The sequence below is a fragment of the Cryptococcus depauperatus genome, chromosome 5 (assembly GCF_001720195.1).
Source record: "Cryptococcus depauperatus CBS 7841 chromosome 5, complete sequence".
NCBI classification, from domain to species: domain Eukaryota; kingdom Fungi; phylum Basidiomycota; class Tremellomycetes; order Tremellales; family Cryptococcaceae; genus Cryptococcus; species Cryptococcus depauperatus.
Genome location: NC_089472.1, coordinates 851,183 through 869,691, shown reverse-complemented (window position 1 = coordinate 869,691; position 18,509 = coordinate 851,183). Strand labels below are relative to the sequence as shown.

At 43.2% G+C, this 18,509-nt stretch overlaps 5 protein-coding genes across 5 annotated transcripts; all 5 read right to left on the bottom strand.

The window, feature by feature from the left end:
• Window positions 1–742: 742 nt before the first annotated feature.
• Window positions 743–4,222, bottom strand: L203_104473 (uncharacterized protein; the record flags this gene model as incomplete). The annotated part of the gene is made up of 5 exons (XM_066213858.1): window positions 743–831; window positions 879–2,501; window positions 2,549–2,697; window positions 2,747–3,338; window positions 3,385–4,222. The coding sequence occupies 5 exons, from the start codon at window positions 4,220–4,222 to the stop codon at window positions 743–745; spliced, it is 3,291 nt and encodes a 1,096-aa protein (XP_066069955.1).
• A 1,120-nt stretch (window positions 4,223–5,342) lies between these two features.
• L203_104472 (uncharacterized protein) lies at window positions 5,343–6,126 on the bottom strand (the record flags this gene model as incomplete). Its single annotated transcript, XM_066213857.1, has 3 exons — window positions 5,343–5,513; window positions 5,572–5,857; window positions 5,906–6,126. The coding sequence occupies 3 exons, from the start codon at window positions 6,124–6,126 to the stop codon at window positions 5,343–5,345; spliced, it is 678 nt and encodes a 225-aa protein (XP_066069954.1).
• A 2,282-nt stretch (window positions 6,127–8,408) lies between these two features.
• Window positions 8,409–10,041, bottom strand: L203_104471 (uncharacterized protein; the record flags this gene model as incomplete). Its single annotated transcript, XM_066213856.1, has 5 exons — window positions 8,409–9,175; window positions 9,226–9,489; window positions 9,539–9,600; window positions 9,651–9,770; window positions 9,839–10,041. 5 exons carry the CDS (start codon window positions 10,039–10,041, stop codon window positions 8,409–8,411), a joined length of 1,416 nt encoding a protein of 471 aa, XP_066069953.1.
• An 828-nt stretch (window positions 10,042–10,869) lies between these two features.
• On the bottom strand, window positions 10,870–13,062 carry L203_104470 (uncharacterized protein; the record flags this gene model as incomplete). The annotated part of the gene is made up of 7 exons (XM_066213855.1): window positions 10,870–11,040; window positions 11,093–11,377; window positions 11,431–12,383; window positions 12,428–12,718; window positions 12,770–12,806; window positions 12,856–12,943; window positions 12,995–13,062. 7 exons carry the CDS (start codon window positions 13,060–13,062, stop codon window positions 10,870–10,872), a joined length of 1,893 nt encoding a protein of 630 aa, XP_066069952.1.
• Window positions 13,063–13,339: 277 nt separating this feature from the next.
• Window positions 13,340–17,976, bottom strand: L203_104469 (uncharacterized protein; the record flags this gene model as incomplete). Its single annotated transcript, XM_066213854.1, has 34 exons — window positions 13,340–13,356; window positions 13,408–13,484; window positions 13,531–13,668; window positions 13,715–13,809; window positions 13,862–13,912; window positions 13,966–14,076; window positions 14,126–14,184; window positions 14,238–14,343; window positions 14,414–14,477; window positions 14,537–14,639; window positions 14,693–14,821; window positions 14,876–14,960; window positions 15,009–15,039; window positions 15,092–15,164; window positions 15,220–15,232; window positions 15,283–15,404; window positions 15,454–15,497; window positions 15,546–15,570; window positions 15,626–15,714; window positions 15,761–15,820; window positions 15,870–15,985; window positions 16,039–16,144; window positions 16,193–16,391; window positions 16,435–16,470; window positions 16,573–16,597; window positions 16,646–16,655; window positions 16,701–16,724; window positions 16,771–16,783; window positions 16,846–16,975; window positions 17,023–17,159; window positions 17,208–17,293; window positions 17,345–17,481; window positions 17,531–17,665; window positions 17,716–17,976. 34 exons carry the CDS (start codon window positions 17,974–17,976, stop codon window positions 13,340–13,342), a joined length of 2,907 nt encoding a protein of 968 aa, XP_066069951.1.
• Window positions 17,977–18,509: the final 533 nt, after the last annotated feature.

The window sequence follows — 18,509 nt, the reverse complement described above, 5'->3', positions numbered from 1 at the left end:
TTAGCTTCAAAGACCGCTGATTCAGTCGCGTAAAAAGAATATAGTTGTAAATGCGATGTAGATATAAAATGGAGAAATAAAGTGATAGATAGAAATACAGCCGATAATTGTTTACTTTAATAGTCACGAGTGGCGCGGAACCTACCAATTGCATCATCTAATTACAAGAATTTTCTAATCAATTAGAATTTCTTTTTGTAATTGATTAAATACTGCTTCCTAAGTTATATGATTTGATAATTCACTTGAGTGCTCATACTTTTTAATAGTCCCATACTTGTTTTCTCTGGCAACCATGGTGCCATCATTTGGGCAGAGGTACATTGATTTTATTTTGTCCATATAGACGAGACTAACCGACAAGAGTTGCATGTAAGAGCAGAGCAATTGGCATTAATGGACCATTTTGACTTTATACTAGATACTAATTTTATACAGACTTTCCACTGCTCATCCACTCCCAATGTGCTTCGTTGATTTTCTCAATGTTTGGCATCTCTGTTTTTTCTCAATTTATTCACAATAACCGAATTTTTATAAACTGTATTCGGTAGCGCAGGATAGGGCATTAAGAGTCATTATAGGTCGTTTTGATCATTGAAATAGTTTATTGAACATCGTCACTACATATAGGCTCTAAAATCGGTCAGCGTTTGGTCATCGCTTGGGATAATCTGTCGCTCACTTTTTGGCATTAAATCTTTTCTTCCTTCACATCTTAACTCTGTACATCACAAACATCTCAGGCTTTCACTAATGTGCTTGTTGTTGGAGCTGTTGCGAAAGGAAGTCCCATGGTCTCGTCGGTCATCGATCTTGAAGTCACAGGGCCTACGACAATCTATCAGAAAAAACCCTCAATACAAGGTAAAACTCACTTTTGGCGTTATCAAACTCTTCATCACTGTCCTCTCCATCAACCCTCTTATATCTCTTTTCTCCACTGGCAATACTCGTCAACGTCCCGCTTCTTGCCCGTCTAATCAGAGCCCCATTACTCAGACTCTCTTTCAGCAATGTTATACTACTAGACCGGGCTCGACTAAGATCAAGCGACGGCGGATGCGCATTGGTATGAGCACGACGCCTGGTGGAAGAAATAGAGCTCGCGTGTGAATGCGTGCCAGAATGCATGCGGTGGGAAAATCCACCGGGAATCTTGTTAGAGAGCCGAGAAGCATTGGAAGAGGATCGATCGCGGCTGTATGAAGAGTGTCTTGGGCTGGTGGAAGAAGACAAAAGCCTCGTGGACTCGTCGTCTCCTTCCCCGCTATCGACTGGGCTATCTCTGTTTTGCTTCACTCCAAACTCTGAAACAACAGCTTGAGGCTTGAAAGAACTAGGTGGCACGCGACTTTTGGTCACGGAAGGCATCATGTTGATACCTTCTGCCATGGAACAGGACTTCTCGACCATGGGGGTATTTCCAGCTGTGGGTGTATAAAATAAGTCATTGGTGGATTGTGTGACAGCTGTCTCGGCCTTGGAAGGGATTGGCCGAATTTTGCCTGAAGTAGGATCGAGTGTGGACATCGGCCTCGGAGCCGCTGTGTATTTGAATGGCGGCCCGGTCAAAAAAGGCTTGAGGGTTGCATCGCCAGTAATTTCGGCGATGCATTCTTCCGCTGAATAGTCTTGTTCTTTTGATGGCTTTTCCATGTCGAAATTCCTTTGTGTATCATTAAGCCCACAAGAGACGCTCCTTCCCCATGGCATATCTTGGTCACCTCGGAAGCCTGACTTGCCTTCTTCTGCACTCCCTTCTTTATGCTCTTCGTCTGTAGTTATAGGTCGTGCAGGTGAAGCAAAGATGTTGGAAGTGGACCCAGCAAATCGAATGATACACAACTCAAAAGCGTCCTGAATTCTGGCTCTTGTCCGTTCTCTCCAGGCCCAGTCAAACCCATTCTCCTCTTCTATCCAATTTTTCTGGGGTGAGTGAGTAAGATTGGGATCTCGAGGTTGATACGAGCCCTTGGATCGTCTTTTTGGAGTCGATGGTTGTTGAGAGGGGGTTTTGGAAACAAGCGTCTTGAGACGACGCCCGATGAGGCCGCCCAAAGGCCTGCTTGAAAATGCCCAAAGCCCTATTGCACTTGCAACCACTACGAGTAATCGGAGTGTGATGTAGACTGTAAAGGCAAAGAGTACACCTTTGGCATATTGAGTCAATTCTCCAGGAGCATCGCTCTTAAAAAAGTTTGTATCCCTTGCACTAGTTTGGTCTACGGTCCCACCAAATGGCGCTTGTACATTCATTGCTGGCTTCCAGAAACTTATTAGAACCACAACAGCTATAGCAGCTCTTGGCAAGAGAGGTATTAGCCCAGGAAGGAGTTGGATAAAAAAATGACAAGTTTCTGGTATTATATCTCGGGCATGCGGTGTAGAGAGAGGGGATGTCCGGATATGGAGCAGGAAAATGAAATGATTATAAGACACTAGACTCAAATGCAAGCTTGCAGGTAGCGAAAAATAAATCGGTTCAATTGCTGGTCGATCTGAGCTAATGTCAGCAAGGGACTACTAAATGTTGTATAATACCGACCAAGTCTCCATCTGCGCCAAAACTCGTATCCTAACTCCCATCCTAGCCAAACCACCAAAGTGGAAAGACCCCAAAGAACGCCATAAGCAGCAGCAGCAAAAGTCCAAGTCTTGTCGCTGTTTGTATTATATGATGGATGAATTGTACATCTTAAGAGGGTCGGTCAGCTTCGATTTAGATATCAGCAAAAAAACCTACTGGATCAAGATATACAACACATTCACATCGAAAAACAAGCTTAAGAGACCATTTGCAAGCCAAAGAGTGCCGAGAGTGAGCCATGCTATCCTTTGCCAAAAATAGTGTTTTCTAACTAATCCTAAATTTAGCTCTCTCTTCTTAAATCTCGGTATCTCAATCATCTCAAAACCTCCAGGCAAACCCATTGCAGTAAGATTCCCAGACACTCGAGATACACGAGTTGGAAACTGGCTAGGCTGAGTTGAGCGTGGCCGCGTATACGCTGAAGGCGCGAACTCGGCTGAGGGAACCAAACGTCGTTGATGTGATGGAGATGGGGATAGCGAGCATGCCGATGATGGAGCAAAAATGGGATGAAGGTTTCCATTCTGTGACGGTGGAGGCGGAGCAGGTCGCAAGAAAGTTTTTTTTGTGGGTGTAGGCGATGTAGTAATTAACGGTTGAGCCGCGTGAGGAGTTTTGATGGGTGAATCCTGGGGCGTTTGAGAAGGAGAAGTGAGAGCCGGGACAGACGCATCTGCCTGGGATTGCTTTGTAAAAGGCAATGCCTCACGAACTTTGCCAAGCGAATGACTTGACGCTATGCGATCTGTCATTTGTCAGCATGTTTCAACCCTACCAAGACGCCAACTAACGCATGATTCCACCTGGCCCAATAAATGCTCTTCTAACAGTCTGCTGCCTTCCCACACTCGATCGTTCTCCGACCTGTCTCTGTTTTCCCTTTTCGTTTTTTCGCAAATTATCGTTTCTTTGCTTGGTAGGGGAATTTGCTTTTTCCGTGTCTACCACTACAGCAGCCGGCTGCATCTCTTCCAAATTTTCAATACCAAACTCCACAACGGAAGCTTCCGTTTTGTCGGGAGCACCAGGTGGAAACGTCGTAGAAGGGACTGAAGATGGCAAATGAGGAACGTTTGATGGCTGAGGAACTGGACTAGGCCAAATGGGAGGTTCGTATTGCATGCTTGGACCCGCTATACACCTCTCCGTTGGATGAGGAAGAGGCAGCACTGGCAAATGCGAGGAAACAGATACAGAAGCCATTTTTGCCTTTTCACCAAAAGGTGCAATATTTTCTTTCGATGATTTTGCTCCTGCAATTGTCAGGTTCAAGCGCTCTTGAGACATCATAGGTGACACAGGGGCAGTTTCTGATTCGCTTTTTCGATCTTTGGTGCTCTTGATAATACTCTTAACATCAAGTCTGTCGCCCTTGCTCATCTTACCAAACGTTCCTCCGCTCAGTGTTCTAGCACGTACGTTGCCCTTTGAGCTAACAGACTCTTCGGGTGAGGAATGTATCCGACGATGACCAGCGTTTGATCGTTGTAAACGTTCGAGATGTCTATGCTTGGTGACAGATGATGTTGAAGAAGGCAAAGTAGGAGAGCCCCTTGGGGATCCCAAACGAAGCTCTTCCAGGAGCTCTTCTACCATACGCTGGTTCGAACGCTGTTCTGCCAGAGACATCTTGGAAAATGGCAGAGATAGTGATGCGGCCTATACGACGACAAACTGGGCCGGATCCAATTCAAGCCTTTTCTATCTTATTATTTTCTCAACAAATCCGCTATTGGTCTCTCCCTAAAGAGATTGATCAATATCTCGAGCACCCCGCAGAGATGCTTTTCACTTCCAAGATCCCAATTTCCTGTTAGTTTTATCTCAACCAACCCAAGTGCAATCGCCTCTGTAGCCAAAGCAGCAATCAAAGACGTAATAACCTAATCCAAACCGCTCTTGATGTTAATGTGGCCCTGGCGACTCGCCTACTTTTCCAGTTCAACCCAGTGAGTGTCTCTTCTGGATCTGTCTGATACAGAGTATACGTTGCTGAGCGTTTGCGAGCACTGCTCTGGTTATTATGACTGTCAGAGAAGAAAACAAAAAAAGCTTTTCTACCCGTCGAGGGTAAAACAAGTTGAGATTTTTCTGAAAAAGAAAAATTACCTGGCCAGAAATTATAGAATTGCCTGGGGGAGTTTAACGCACGGATCGTCTCTGTGTGTCTGGTTGAACGAGCGCCTGCCTCTTTGGGATGTTGAAAGATTTCTTTTCTTCTTCTTTCTCTTCAATTCTTGGGAAATTCCTCAACAGCAAAAGATTGAAAGCAGGCAACGTAGAAAGATATGGCCGTGATAGGCCATCGGCTGAAAGCGAGCGCAACTATACTGCTCTTGCGGTAACCCGACCACGGTGCTCTCATTGACAACGAGACAGCAACCGTTGCTGGCGGGGAGAACAGCTGGAAAGCATACTTGAGGGAGGCTGGCAAACATTGTTTTGGAAAAGAGGAGCGATGGAGGCCCCAAAGCAGACCCAGTCTTTATCTGTCGTCGAGTTTCATGTGGCAACGGAGTGTGTTGCTCTGTTGGGACAACTCCAGCCAGCCAGGCCTGGCCGATGGAATTAGGGTGTTGTTCATGGTCGTCTTGGACATGTAGTTGAGTCTTTTTGGTGTGTACGTGGAAACCTGAACAAGAGAATTGCTGGATATCGGCGATGTCCGCAATGTTTTGTCTGCATGAATTGGATATGATTCATTGGTCGCTGGCTGATTAAGAAATGCAGATAAAATTTATTCTGTTCCTCAGTCACAGTATTGCTTCTTTCTAGCACCGACGGCTGAGCTAGCGTTACCGTGCATTCTTGGCCAGAGAGATTTCTTGACTAATTCTGTAGACAAAACCACAGCTGAGTGCTTCGAATGGACACTTTGTTGCTCTGACCCCCGGTTTCTGATTATGTTTTTGTGTGTAAGCTTTAGGGGAACAAGAAAGATTCAGTGTGATGGTGTGCGGAGATACGCCTTTACATACCGGAGAGGCAAGCCTTTGGTCTGTGGTTTGCGTGTCAAAGATATTGAGGGATGATTTGACTAAGCAATTTGTCAATTTGGATAATTCTTCCTCTGCACTATGCTGAGAGCTGACTAGGTGTAATGGAAGGAAACGAGAGGAGCTGGTACCTTCACGCAATCGCATTCTAGGATATATAGAGGCAAGAGAGAAGGCGAGAGAGACCGAAAAGACAGAATTGAAACTGGGTCGACCAAGGTGCGAAAAATGGGATAGAATTGGTGACTTGGTCCAACTATCTGACCAGCTACACGACCTGGATGGCGCAAAATTTGATGATTCACTATACACTGACTCTATCTCATCGTCCTCGGAAAACACAATTCCCTTTGACAATTGGAAGTTGTTCCGACAAGGAATGACAATGGTGGGCGAGTAATGAGTTGAAACTGAGGCTAAGGCGACAGATGATGGGCTGGTGGGGAGTGTAGACGTTTCGTCTTTGGATGTAGGTGTTGTGAGGGCTTCATGTAAAGGAGATAACCCGGGATCAGTCGCTGAACTAGGACATGGCATGTCTATAATACTTTTGAGTGACAAATTGTGTTTTGATTGGGCGCAATTATCCATCATTACATTTACCAAATGAGCGAATTGATCAACCTTTGTGGTCTTGCAGGTATGCTCACTATCAAAGATTCATCCGGGTTCAGATCAGATCCCTATATGATAGAATTGCTCTTTGCGCCATTGCTTATCCAGAAGCTGTTCGTGGGCGAAAGATGAATGAGATTTTGAGCGCAGGAAGAGTGCAAAGATTGCGCCCGGTGAAAGTAAAGTAACGCTTGTTTAAAAGCTGACAACAAGGATTAACGAACGATAGCAGTAAACATTCATTTGATGAGCTCACGATGATTCACATTCACAGACTCAACAGAAGTACGCTGTGCTATATCTTGTGGTTTTTCCAGACATGACCAAGAGCTTGAGTTTGGATTGATGAAGCAAAGTTGAATGCCAGATCGCTGGGATTGACGTGGTAGTATAGTTTTTATTCTCTGTCTGCTTTTATTGATAAGAGTCACGTCAAGCTCGTTCTTTAATGCGGCTTCGTTTTACAAGCGTGGAAATTCTGGAAGCGATGTCACTGTCCCTTCTTTAACAAGTCATCTTTTCAAGGCTATCCAAATGCTAAAGACGAGAGATGACATAAACTGGATGTTGGACCCCGGGGTGAGAGTAATAACACACACATAACCAAGCAAAGCATAACCTACCTGTTCTCTTCATCCTAGGATGTTAATCCACTTTGCAGGCTGGACACAAGATGTCTTTCTGGATACCCGATTCCTTTCCCTATAGATCACTTCTAACCCTACAGATTTGTTTAGATATGATTTAGAGATTCAACATCTCAACAACCAAGTGAACAACGTAGAATGGAAGGACCCTATTAAATTAACTGCTTGCCTAGGCTTTATAAGGAAACCAAATCTCTTCATAGAAAATACAGCAGGGTGTTCTGATGACCAACGAAATCTAGTGAAGCCAACCTTAACCCCATCAGTCTCTATCTCTCGCTGTCGTCCATCCATGAATAGCCAGATATTGATTATGAGCAAGCTTATAAAACTCAATCTCAGCCTCTCTACGTTGACACACCGGGCTGGTCAACGATTACACTTGACCAAAATAATGGGAAGAAACATATGATGTCGATTATTTGGTTCCTGCAGATCTTCCATAAATCACGAGAAAGTATATTCTCCGAAAATCAGGGTTGGAAAACATTTCCGGCTCAAATGTTTGTCAACAACAGATTTCTTTCAGATCTTTCAAGTTTTCTTTCCATTTGAAAGTATTTCTATCGCCATATCAGCCAAAAGAAAACGGTGAATAGGCTTATAAACGGATTCATCGAACCAGTCTCAATTGAAATGGGTTTTCTTTTCAGGTGATCATATAGCCACGTATCCTTGTCATCTCTAAAGTTGGCACTGCCATCGCCATTTAACGAGTCTGTATAGGGACGATGCTTGAACACATCAAAACCGAGATGGACTTTGCATAGAGAGGTTCGTGAGAAGCGAGGTTATAGAAATCTTGGGGACACATTCTACAATATATTGTTGAGAACGGATGGAGCCCGACTGTGTCTAGTCGAGAGAAAAATTCCGAGATAGCGAATATAGAATCAGTTAAGCGAGATGTGATGAAGAAAGTATAATATGAAAAGAAAGGTGTCTCAAGTAGCCTTGAAAGATTACAAGTTGTGTTAATATCCTGATCATAGACTCATCTGTTATAACGATTGTACACTTTATCTTTCTCTTACAGAATCTGCTCTTCCGTCGACGTTTTTTCCCAAGGGCAAGTATTTGTTCCATCTTGTATTTACACCCATATGTAGACTAATACAACCTCTTGGCGCCTTTGCATGGTCAACTTCACAGCACTGCTCCTTTTGGTATGTTTACAGAGTTCTTTCCCAAGTCTAATATACATCTTTAACATCCGTCAAAACCATTTCTAGTCTATTCGCTTTTTCGCATCTCGAATGACTCAAGCATCAGAAAAGAGTTTAATAAGCAATCATACAACATCATACATCATACATCATACATCATACATCATACATCATACATCATACATCATACATCATACATCATACATTCAACAGGTATATCGCTGGTAGCAGGTGAATTGGGTATATGTGATCAAGAACCTTTTGACAGCGTAAGGTTAATCGTGGTATATATATATATACCGCATATAATATGAAGTATGTACAAGATAAACTGTTATAGGCGAAGAGCGAGTAGATCCATCACGTGACCTAGTAGTTAGGTCACTACGGTTTACTTGGCCCCTTTAACGCAGGCAGCAAGAGCTTTGAAGTGAGAACCACCTGCCTGGCCCTGGTCATCGTGGTTCATGGACCAAACCATCATACCGCCAACTTTTGTTTTCCATTCCTTACAGGTGTCGCCCATATCCTTTTCTGAAGTCCATGTCCAGAAAGTCCTATCTAGTTCTGGTTGGTTGCCATCATACCACGCGTTTGAGAGATCTCCTTTGATTTCAGTGCTTCCATCCTTGGGACGAGCTTCAAACTTTGGACGCATATCAGTAGCCCACTTAGTGCCATTTATACCAAGCCCAGAATCAAGACCCGAATTGAATCTCAGCCAGCCAGATTTGAAGTTATCACCTGTAATTTTATCCTCGTAGTATGACTGTCCAGGAAGAGGGCATCCAATGGGTTTAGCAGCCGAACAGGATTGTACGTTGGTAAAGTACTTGGCATTCATGGCGAAACCGATGTTGGCCTTCTTCATTGGCATACCCTGCTGCTGATAGTAGGCCATGACTGTATCGACGACACGACCGCCACCTTGTTGCTCGGTCTTCGTACTATAACGGTTGACGTAGTCGTATGTCATGACGTTCCACATATCAACCAGGTCATTCAGCTGAGTGAATGTGTCCTTGGTGTAGGCCTCAACATCCGAAGTGTCAGTTCTTGCACCAACAGCAATGGAAATAATTTTGTCCTTTCCAAGCTTTTCTCGAAGTTGTTTGATAAAGGTGACAAAATTAGGGACATCATTCTTGGCAGGGAATTCTGCAGGTTTCATGAGCTTTCGACCTATTGTGAAACAGCAAAAGCCTTACCCCAGTCAATATCAATACCATCCAGATTGAATTGTTTCACAAAATTCACAGTATTGTCGATAAAGACCGACATAGCCCCGGCGCCTCTGACTGCCGCAGCAATAGGCGCATCAAGACCCCAACCACCTAATGCAGCAGTGACTTTGAGGTCTGACTTCATACCCTTGAGGGTAGCAGCTGTGCTAGCATCAAAGTCCCCATTGGTGGAGTGAGCAAACAAAAAGTTCTGCTGCGGGGTAGCCCACTGTCTTAAATCGGCGAATGCTGTTATTTTTGTCAGCATTATAATCTGGAAAATAAAAAGGGGACAAACACAAGATAACATGGGTCACGCCATCCAATTGGGTGGCCTGCGTGCCTCCAAGATTTGCATAGCTTGAACGCATATCAGTAAGTCTCTTGAGTCAGAAATTAATGAAGCTTACTTTTCCCAGTAAGCTACAAATCTTGTACCTCCATTGCCGTTTGACCCGGAATCATTGGTTACATCGGTTGGTTTTGTGTTTGTAGAGCCTGAGGAACCAGTAACAGTTTCAGTCTTTGTGCTGTTTGTGATATCAGCATGCCTCTTAACAGGTATATCACCTAATGGTATAAACGAAACTGTACGAACAAGGTGCTAGAACCAGATTGGCAAGGGTTACCGGCGGCATTGGCTGAACAAACAGTGCCTGCAGGACAAGTTCCGGTCTTGTCCTGGCTGTGCCACGTAGTGGCGCTGTCGCAAGTGTAGACGGCGTCTGTTGGAGCAGGCGCGGCGTTTATAACGGTGGCTGCCAAAACACTCAAAATGGCAAGGACAGAAGCTGATCGCATCTTTGCAACTGCTTTAAACAAGTGGGTTGCAGAGAGGTATGGGTTTGTGACCACGAGCGTTGATCAAGGTTCGAGGATTGAAAAATGAGCGTGAAGGAACAAAGACCGGCTTTGTTCAGTTGCTTGTAATCGAGTATGTCGCAATTAAACTATTGTCACATAATGAGTCTCTACGCTTAAGACATGTCTTGGAGTACACACCTAGATACAAGTTGCTGTTGATTGATACGAAACGAGACTTTTCAATCGATTGAAAAACCACCTTTATTTATAAGCGTTTCCCAGGATTACATCTCTCCAAACAATTAGCGCCCTATAACTTTCAGCGTTTCAATAGCTGTCTAATGAAGGAGGGATGAACAAAGAAAGCCCAAGCATGCTCAACATAACAACTGAAAGGATAGCATATTTCCATGCTCCTTGATATGTTGGCTGGTACACGTTGAGAATAGGAGAAAGGAAACTTTTGTTGAAACAAATTTGCAAAATGCTCAGTGTTGCAAGCATGATAATTAAGTGAAAACAGGCGTTCTTATTTTATGCTTTAAGGTGAATCTCGTTCGTTGATTTTTCATCAGGATCCAATATTGCCATGATTGCGAACAAGCCATAAAGGTAGAGATAGACTAGCATGATTTGCGCCCAGTGCGCTTCCTTAAAGTCTTTGATAATGGTCGCCAATGACAAGAGATACTGGCAGGCTGATCATCGTAGTATTTGATAACGATGGAGGCAAAGTAAACAAGGGAGAGTTCCAAAAAAATTTCATTGCAATATCTATACCATGAAACCATACGTTTCATCATGAAATTTTATAAATCACCTACCCTACTCATCATCCCTGTCACCTCTCCTTTCTTCCTCTCCCACACCGACTTCCGTATCAACCCCCATTTGTACATCAAGGCCTGAAACGCGAGGTTCAAACTGTTGGGTTTCCCAAGTAATCTTCATTGGCCCACTTGTCTCTTTAATCTCTTTTGTGCCTGCAGCCAGAGCCTTACAATATTGATTAACAAAGTCGTAAATTTGATTGACTCAAGAAGCTCACCTTTTCAGCCATTTCTCTTGTAGGATAAGTCACCTTTAGTGTTCCTTCCGGTGCTTCTTCCGCTTTACCCCCCAAACCAACAAACCAGTTGTTTGCGGCTTGTTTTGCTATTTGATCATCAAAACGTTCGCCAGTGATAATGATGGTACGAGAGCGATTATCCAATTTGAATCGAGGAGGGTAACTGGCGTGGCCGCCTCGCCCTCGATTCCCACGTCCACGAGCACCGCCACGAGACGGATAAGGTTGATAGCGGGGACTGGAATTGATCCCTAAAGTATTCGCCTAAGAGAACGGAAAGTCTCAGTGATGGACACAGTATATTACAAACATGATACCTTTTCTTTCAGGGACGCTAATTGCTTATTCAGCTTGTCCAACTCGTCGTCCTTTTCCCTCTCCATACCATGCGCTGCTAATTCTCTATCTAATTTCGTCTTCTCATCGTCTTCAACCTCCATCTCTTCTGTCTTTTGAGGTGACTTATTGACCTCTCCCAACTCTTTTGTGATCTCACGAAGTCGTTTGAGAATTGCAATCTTTTCCTCCTTGGAACCAGCAGACGCTTTTTTGAGAAGAACTTTTTGTTCAGCCATGAGAGGTTCTATCCTTGATTGACCTTCGCGCTGCTCTAGCGTCGCAAGGGTTGCTTGAAGGCGTGTTTCGGGGCCACTCAGCTTAGCTTTTACGCCATGATTGAGAGACAGCGTGTCTCCAGACTGTAATTTTTGCAAATTTTCCACCAGAACTTTATTTTGTTCCAACGCCTTTTGTCCTGCAGCCCCTTGTCCTTCTCTTGGTCTATGCCAGAGCACCTTTATATGTCTATTTCCAAAGATAGCTTCGTCGGATTTCCATGCTTTATAGGCCTCTAGATTGGTATCAAATGAGACAAGAGCGCGTTTTCCTCGAGATTCAGTAGCAACGGACGTAACATTACCAAATTTGGAGAAATAGTCTTGAATGATTGGGACGGATAGATGCTGGTGAGGGATATCGGTGACAAGAATAGTTGTGGATTGAGAATTGGGAGGAGGTCGGGATGTACCCTGAAACTGTTCTCTTTCTGCTCCATGATTGTCCTGGACATATCTTCCGCCATGGTCGCCTCTTCTCCGACCTCGCCCTTCGCGAATCCCTCTCGGGCTGCTCGTATCTGACATTGCAGGAAATCCAGGCATTCCCATAAAGGGAGGAAGAAAGCCGCCAAACAACATATCAGGCGTCGGAATAAGCATATCGTCAGAATGCTCATATTGGCAATTGACACCGCGCATACAGAATCCTCGCTCTGGTTCTGTCAGTATCATATATCCCAGACAGGGATTGGCTTACCATGATAATTTCTGCATTTTGGTTTACCCAAGGGTCTAGCGTTTTGCATAGTCTGAGATTCTTGCATATTTACATCTTCATTCTTAACTGATTGCAACGATGGCTGGCGCGGATTATAAGCTGGCACAACAGCAGCAGGCTCGGTCGGTATTGTATGTGATAATTGCTGAGCTTTCGGGGCCTGGGGCGGAGGCTGTGTCATAGGTCTAACGACCGATTGTGCTGCCTCAGGAATCATAAATGATTTTGTCGAGAGAGTTTGAAACAGAGTCTCGACGAAAGAGCCGGAAGCTATTCTCACAGTTGGATATGGTATATAAATTGCGATTCAACGATACCTACAACTTTCTAAAAAGTCCACTAGCTCTCTTGTAATGAACTAAGGCCAGCAATATTATATTTCGCTCTTTACAGGATAAGACACATACAGATTTCCACTCGCCTTCATCCATCGATGCCTCATGCTTGAGCAGAGCAACAATATAGTCTGATAGAACAGCAGGGTCGGCATCGCATCTGATGCCTCGTATAAGTAGTAGTAAATATTGAGAACAGAGCAATGCTCACAAAGGTTCAATGGTTTTGCCAAGCCATATTCTAAATTCTGAACGATCCAGATCTTCATTGAAAGGCATAACGATGCTTCTTGTTTGACTTTTGCCTAAAGTATCAGAGTATCCACTTTTGAAAAATAATGACAGTTGTATTTAAAAGAGTAAAATAAATCAGAGAAGCTGACCCATAATATAATTATTTAAATGGGGGGACAAAACAAAGAAATATAAATTAGAAGCCATCATAATAAATACACTAATATGCAAATTGAGGCATGCATGAAATTAAACAACTCAATACTATTGCAAGCATCTCAACCATGATTAGCCTTGGTATGGCCGGCCAGTTCCGGATTGATCATTTGGTGTGATGCGCTAATGAATAAAGGATTAGTAAACCACTGTGACTTTAACACTAGACATTACCATCTTCATTGACCAAGGTTTCTTCATTTACACATTCCTCCACCCAACACGGAGTAATTATATGTTTCCTCTTGGGCCTAAGGAACATTAATCAGCCTTTAGATAATATTTTCCAATACGTACTTGGCTGTTTTTCTCAAAATTTCTACATATCGTCCGGAATCATTGTTATCCATAATAATGTGCGTTAGTTTTGGGTCATATATGTCAGCGATAATGCGGCCTCCGTGCATCTTGAGGAGGTGTTCGGCCTTGGAAAGCCTACAAGCCGTCAACAGACGACTATAGACAGCAGACTGATGTTTACCTCAATATGGTATCAGAAGGTGGAAATGAGATTTGGAGTCCGTTTGCTTTTGCATTTTCGGAGTAATCGATATAGAATACAAGATGACAAAAGATCTACAAGGTAGTATTACCACGAGATATATTTGAGCCTTATTGGGTGACATACCTTGTTCTCATTATAATTAGTCGCTTGTAAATCCTCACCCATAGCGTCTTCCTATGTACATAATCAATCATCAACATTCATCGAAACGGTCCATAGAGACGGACGAGTTTTATGTCTACTCCATGCACGGGGAATAGCCGGCTTCTTGAGCATCCCTCTTGAATGTCTGATCCGCAACTATCGTTGTCTTCTTCTTTGTCTTCCATATATCGATGCTAGTTAATCTGTTATGATGGTGTTTTCAAGAAACAAAGGTTTACTGACCATTCCGCATCCATAGTGGGAGTCTAAATCGCTCATGTATTCCACGATATCATTTGGGTCTGGACAGGACGAAGAGTCAGATGAAATTTGTTTCAATGACGATCGTGATTGCCATTCAGCCTCAAGTTCCCCTTGATCTTTGTTATTCTCCTGCACATCTTCGCAACTCTCGCCGTCAGGTTTTCCTTCAAAGTTTTTAAGTACCTGCTTGTTGACCTCTTGCATTTTATGCAAGATTCCGTCAACAATCTTTCCGGTCCTGTCGACGATAAAAGAGATATTGCAGACCTCATCTAAAGGCTTGTTGTAATACCGACTGGCAGCATCGTCCTCTGAAGCACTGACAAGTAATCTGCCCCCAAGTCTCAGCATAGGGGTTATAAATTGGTTGTTTATTACACATTTTCTTACGATTTGATCAAAGGTAAGATCTTCTTCCTTTTGACACATTCCAGTAGCCACTCCGGCTTGATAACGCTAACCCCTTTTTTGATTTGTGCACGTACCAATGGACCTATCAAAGTTGTCTATTAGTATGCAAGCAGTAAAAGTCAGGAAAACACTCGCTCTTTTCGTCAGGAGAAACAACCAACGCAGACAGATTAGCCGTTTGGGCCTGAATGAATTTGCCGCCATGTGTATGAACAAGGGCTTCAAGTTCGGCTTTAGATCTCTCAGAGGAGCCTTTAGCTACATCTTGCGAGCTCTAGAGTTAGTAAAGCAGAACTGAAGTTGTATGGTTATATATACAAAATAGCAATCCATTGAATAAATCATCGGAGACATTCCTTTGGGAAAGCTGCTGGCTTTGGAAGCTGGAAATAAGTTGCCGCTTCTAGCTTGGTTTTAACTCAAAACATCTTGGTCGAGTACCAGCGCCTACCTCAGAGTTTACTGGTTTTTGCTTTCTTTTGCTGCATAGCCTTTCTAGTCTTTACTTTCGTCATGGATATGCCTTTCACTCACGGTGAGCTTCCATGGCTGTCAATGCAACGTTTTCTTCTTTCAATCTCTGAACCGCTTCTGGCTCTCTGAAATTCTAAATGACGAAAAAATCAACTTTCGTTGCCAACATGACTCTACTAATAGCTTACGCTCAACCGACATCTACCACATACAATTGAGCAAAGTAATCATATTTAAGTCAAGGTACTCACGCAGTTCCACATATCTCTCTCTTGTTCATTGTGATCCAACAAATGATCCTCGTGCCTTGTGTCACGAAATATATGTATGCACCGAGGAAATCTGAGGGTAAAGCCAACACCATAACCGCCCACTATGATCTGATATTAGTTGCCGACATGAAAAGACATTGTTTTAATTACCAGCCTGCACGACTTCGGAAGCTTTGATTCTAATTACAAACGAGCTATGTAGAATCAGATATGTCCTCACGCCCTTAGTAACGTGTGCTCACTTTTCTGGCTCAATATAAACATCGGCTACGCTGGCTTCAGATTCTTTAACTTTGAATATGAAAACATATCGTCAACTCACGTTTATCGTCGACCCCCACTGGACCTGACTTTAACCAAGGCGGTGGATTATTCTTGTCAAAAATTTTCCAATGCTGACTATGCGCATTGCTGCTTCTAAGTTAGTAAAAGTTGGTATCATATGGTAGTAGCTTACAGTATCCACTCGTAATCACTGTACCTCATCCCGGATCCTACAACACAAAATGTCTCAAAGCTGTGAAGATTAGCGACAAATACAAGAATAAATTGAATTTTTAACATACTTTGGTCTCCCGATAAAAACATTTTCCTCTACTCTCAAGCCGCACAAAAGTCGAGAGATTTTGCCATATCTACCTCCCCTACCCCACCATCCACCTATAACCAACAATTCCAAGTTCTAATCGGAGATTAATACCTTTCAATTGGGATCGGAGAATGCATCACACACACCTCGCCCATTTGATCAGAATACTCTGGTTTGACTTTGACCCAATCTTGGCCACGAAAATTCATTTGGTAAACACTGTTCATCCTTTTCACCACTAGCCCTTCTTCTCTTCTCTTGTGTCAACGACACCGTTATCTAGTATGATTTCATGCTCACCTGGATTCCAGAACTCTATTCAGAAAAGTAGTTATATCATCCTTAGATTTTCCAATCACTTCGTTGATCAATTCCAGTCGACCCGCAAAAAGCTCAATATTCTTGAAGATTCTGCCAGATCGCAGAAGCCGTTTTCGCTCAGAAAGCCGTGTACGGGTTAAACAACGATCATTGAGAAAAAGAATATCGAAAATTACAACTAACTGAAATTAGTTGAGCTTTCATCCAGAACGCAAACGCACAACATGGCCGAGCAGAATTTTCGTCGGCAGATGTATCTAATGTGGTTAAGGAACTAGACCTGAATTCTGAACCTTACCCATTGCTGCTGTTTTGAGTATTCCAAAAGCCAGCTTCTTTTCTAGTATAGGGTCCCATACCATCATCTCTCCATCCAAAATGATACTCAAAGTCTTTCAGCTAAGCACAGCTGTGGAGAAATGGTCATCTCACTTTCTGACTCCTTCTTGAAAAGCGCCAGTAATGTATTGAGTCAAACTGCCCTCACCAGGGTGAGCTCCATACATGTAAGCTATTCCTATCAGCAATTCATTGCGTTACGATAGATAAAGACATACTGTAATCTTTGGCCTTTCGAGAACAGTAAAACCATTTAGTTCCATTATCTCCCATATGTAATTGAATCCGTTCACCGTCCAATTTTTCTTCCATGCAAAACTCATTCGGGGCACCCACTAGCTTAGCGATAGCTCCATGGCTAGAATTGCTGTTGCGATAGCATAGCTGAGGAGAGAAGGGATGAAACAACTGAAGCGTAGTCTCCTGTCCAAATATACATAAGCCATTGTTCTACGATTGGAATCACCAACGTTTTCATTCAAGCGTATATCAGGTCTATGCAGTGTCCAACAAACACGTCTCAAATCCGAACATACATTGAAAAGAGCTATGGCATCAGTATGAAAAGCAGACAATACTGTTCTTTCTCTGACTCCCATATGAAGCCCTGTAAACAAATGAGTTGCAAATCCAGGATGAGAATAAGGAAGCTCGCCTTTCAAGATGATTCTTATTATCCATTCTTGCTCTGACGCTGTACAGTGTTGATTCATGTTCCTCATGATCGTTATCAATTCACTCCTATCATACATTTTTAGAGATCGCAATTTTCAAGTTAAAATTTGTCCTAACTGTTTCAACCTGGTATTAGCCAGCCTGTCCAACAACTCATTGACATCTTGCACAGTCAAAGTCCCTCGCTCAACGGTTGAGCGTGCAGCGATCTCATGGTAGCAGACTTTGGCAAAGTCACCGCCTGGATATTCCGACTAGGACACTCCTCAGAGACGTATTCGTTAGCCAGACTACCAAACTGACTAAATCATTTGTAGGTTGTTTCCATTTGACCAATCTTATTGCTGAAGAGCCATTCTTCTCTAGACCCAAGACCTCAACGTAGCATTTTGCTATCGTGGACTCTTTGAGCCTATACACCGGCCTTTCTCTATCCCTCTGAAAAGGCGCATTAGCACTGCTCCTTCTTTTGGCGACAAGTCACTCACGTCCGGAAGCAAGAGCCTGATGAAAGGATATAAATCACTCCCTACCTTGGCTCTCCACAGCGCAAAATGTCTCTCAAGGATTTCAAACCTCTTGAAAGAGTTTTCCTTCTTCAGTCGTTCCATCATTGCACATACAAGTGAAAAAGCAGGAGTCGAATTAGGATTGCTGCAGCCTTCTGGCCTTTGAAATACGGCGGATGGAGCCAGCTTGCCGTCTTTTCCATCTTGAGTTGCACAAAAATGGTTGTAATGGTGAAACATCTTTTCGAGTTTTCATTTCACTCGCCATATAGAACAAAACAAAAGGTGACGTCAACTTCCAATAGAGTTTTACATGGATGGTGAGGATTATCTTACGTAATCAATACCTCCCAAGATTAGGAGTAGTGGTGGAAATATAAATCATTTTACAAGTATCCATATTAGAGATAATTAGAAAGTTGAAATCAATTTGCTCATTTTCAGTGGTTTCTCAAGTTGCTGCATGTCAAGTCGATCGCCCAGCACCGACAAAGGCTGCCATGTAGTGGTTGACGATTAGCGAAGGATGGGTACACTATCTCCAAGCTGGTGTGATTTATCACTATACAATAAAAGGCCAAAGTATATAGACTGGAAAGGTTATGGCCGCGAGCTGACAGGGAAATATCGTTACTGATACTCGGACCAGGAAAAGACAGCTTGGATGAGTGTCCTTGCCAGGAATCTGGTTATGTATTGAGGTTGAATGTCCCTTGGCTGAAAAATGTGTAGCTGGAATAGACAAAGACAGCTATTCAGATTGATTCTATGGA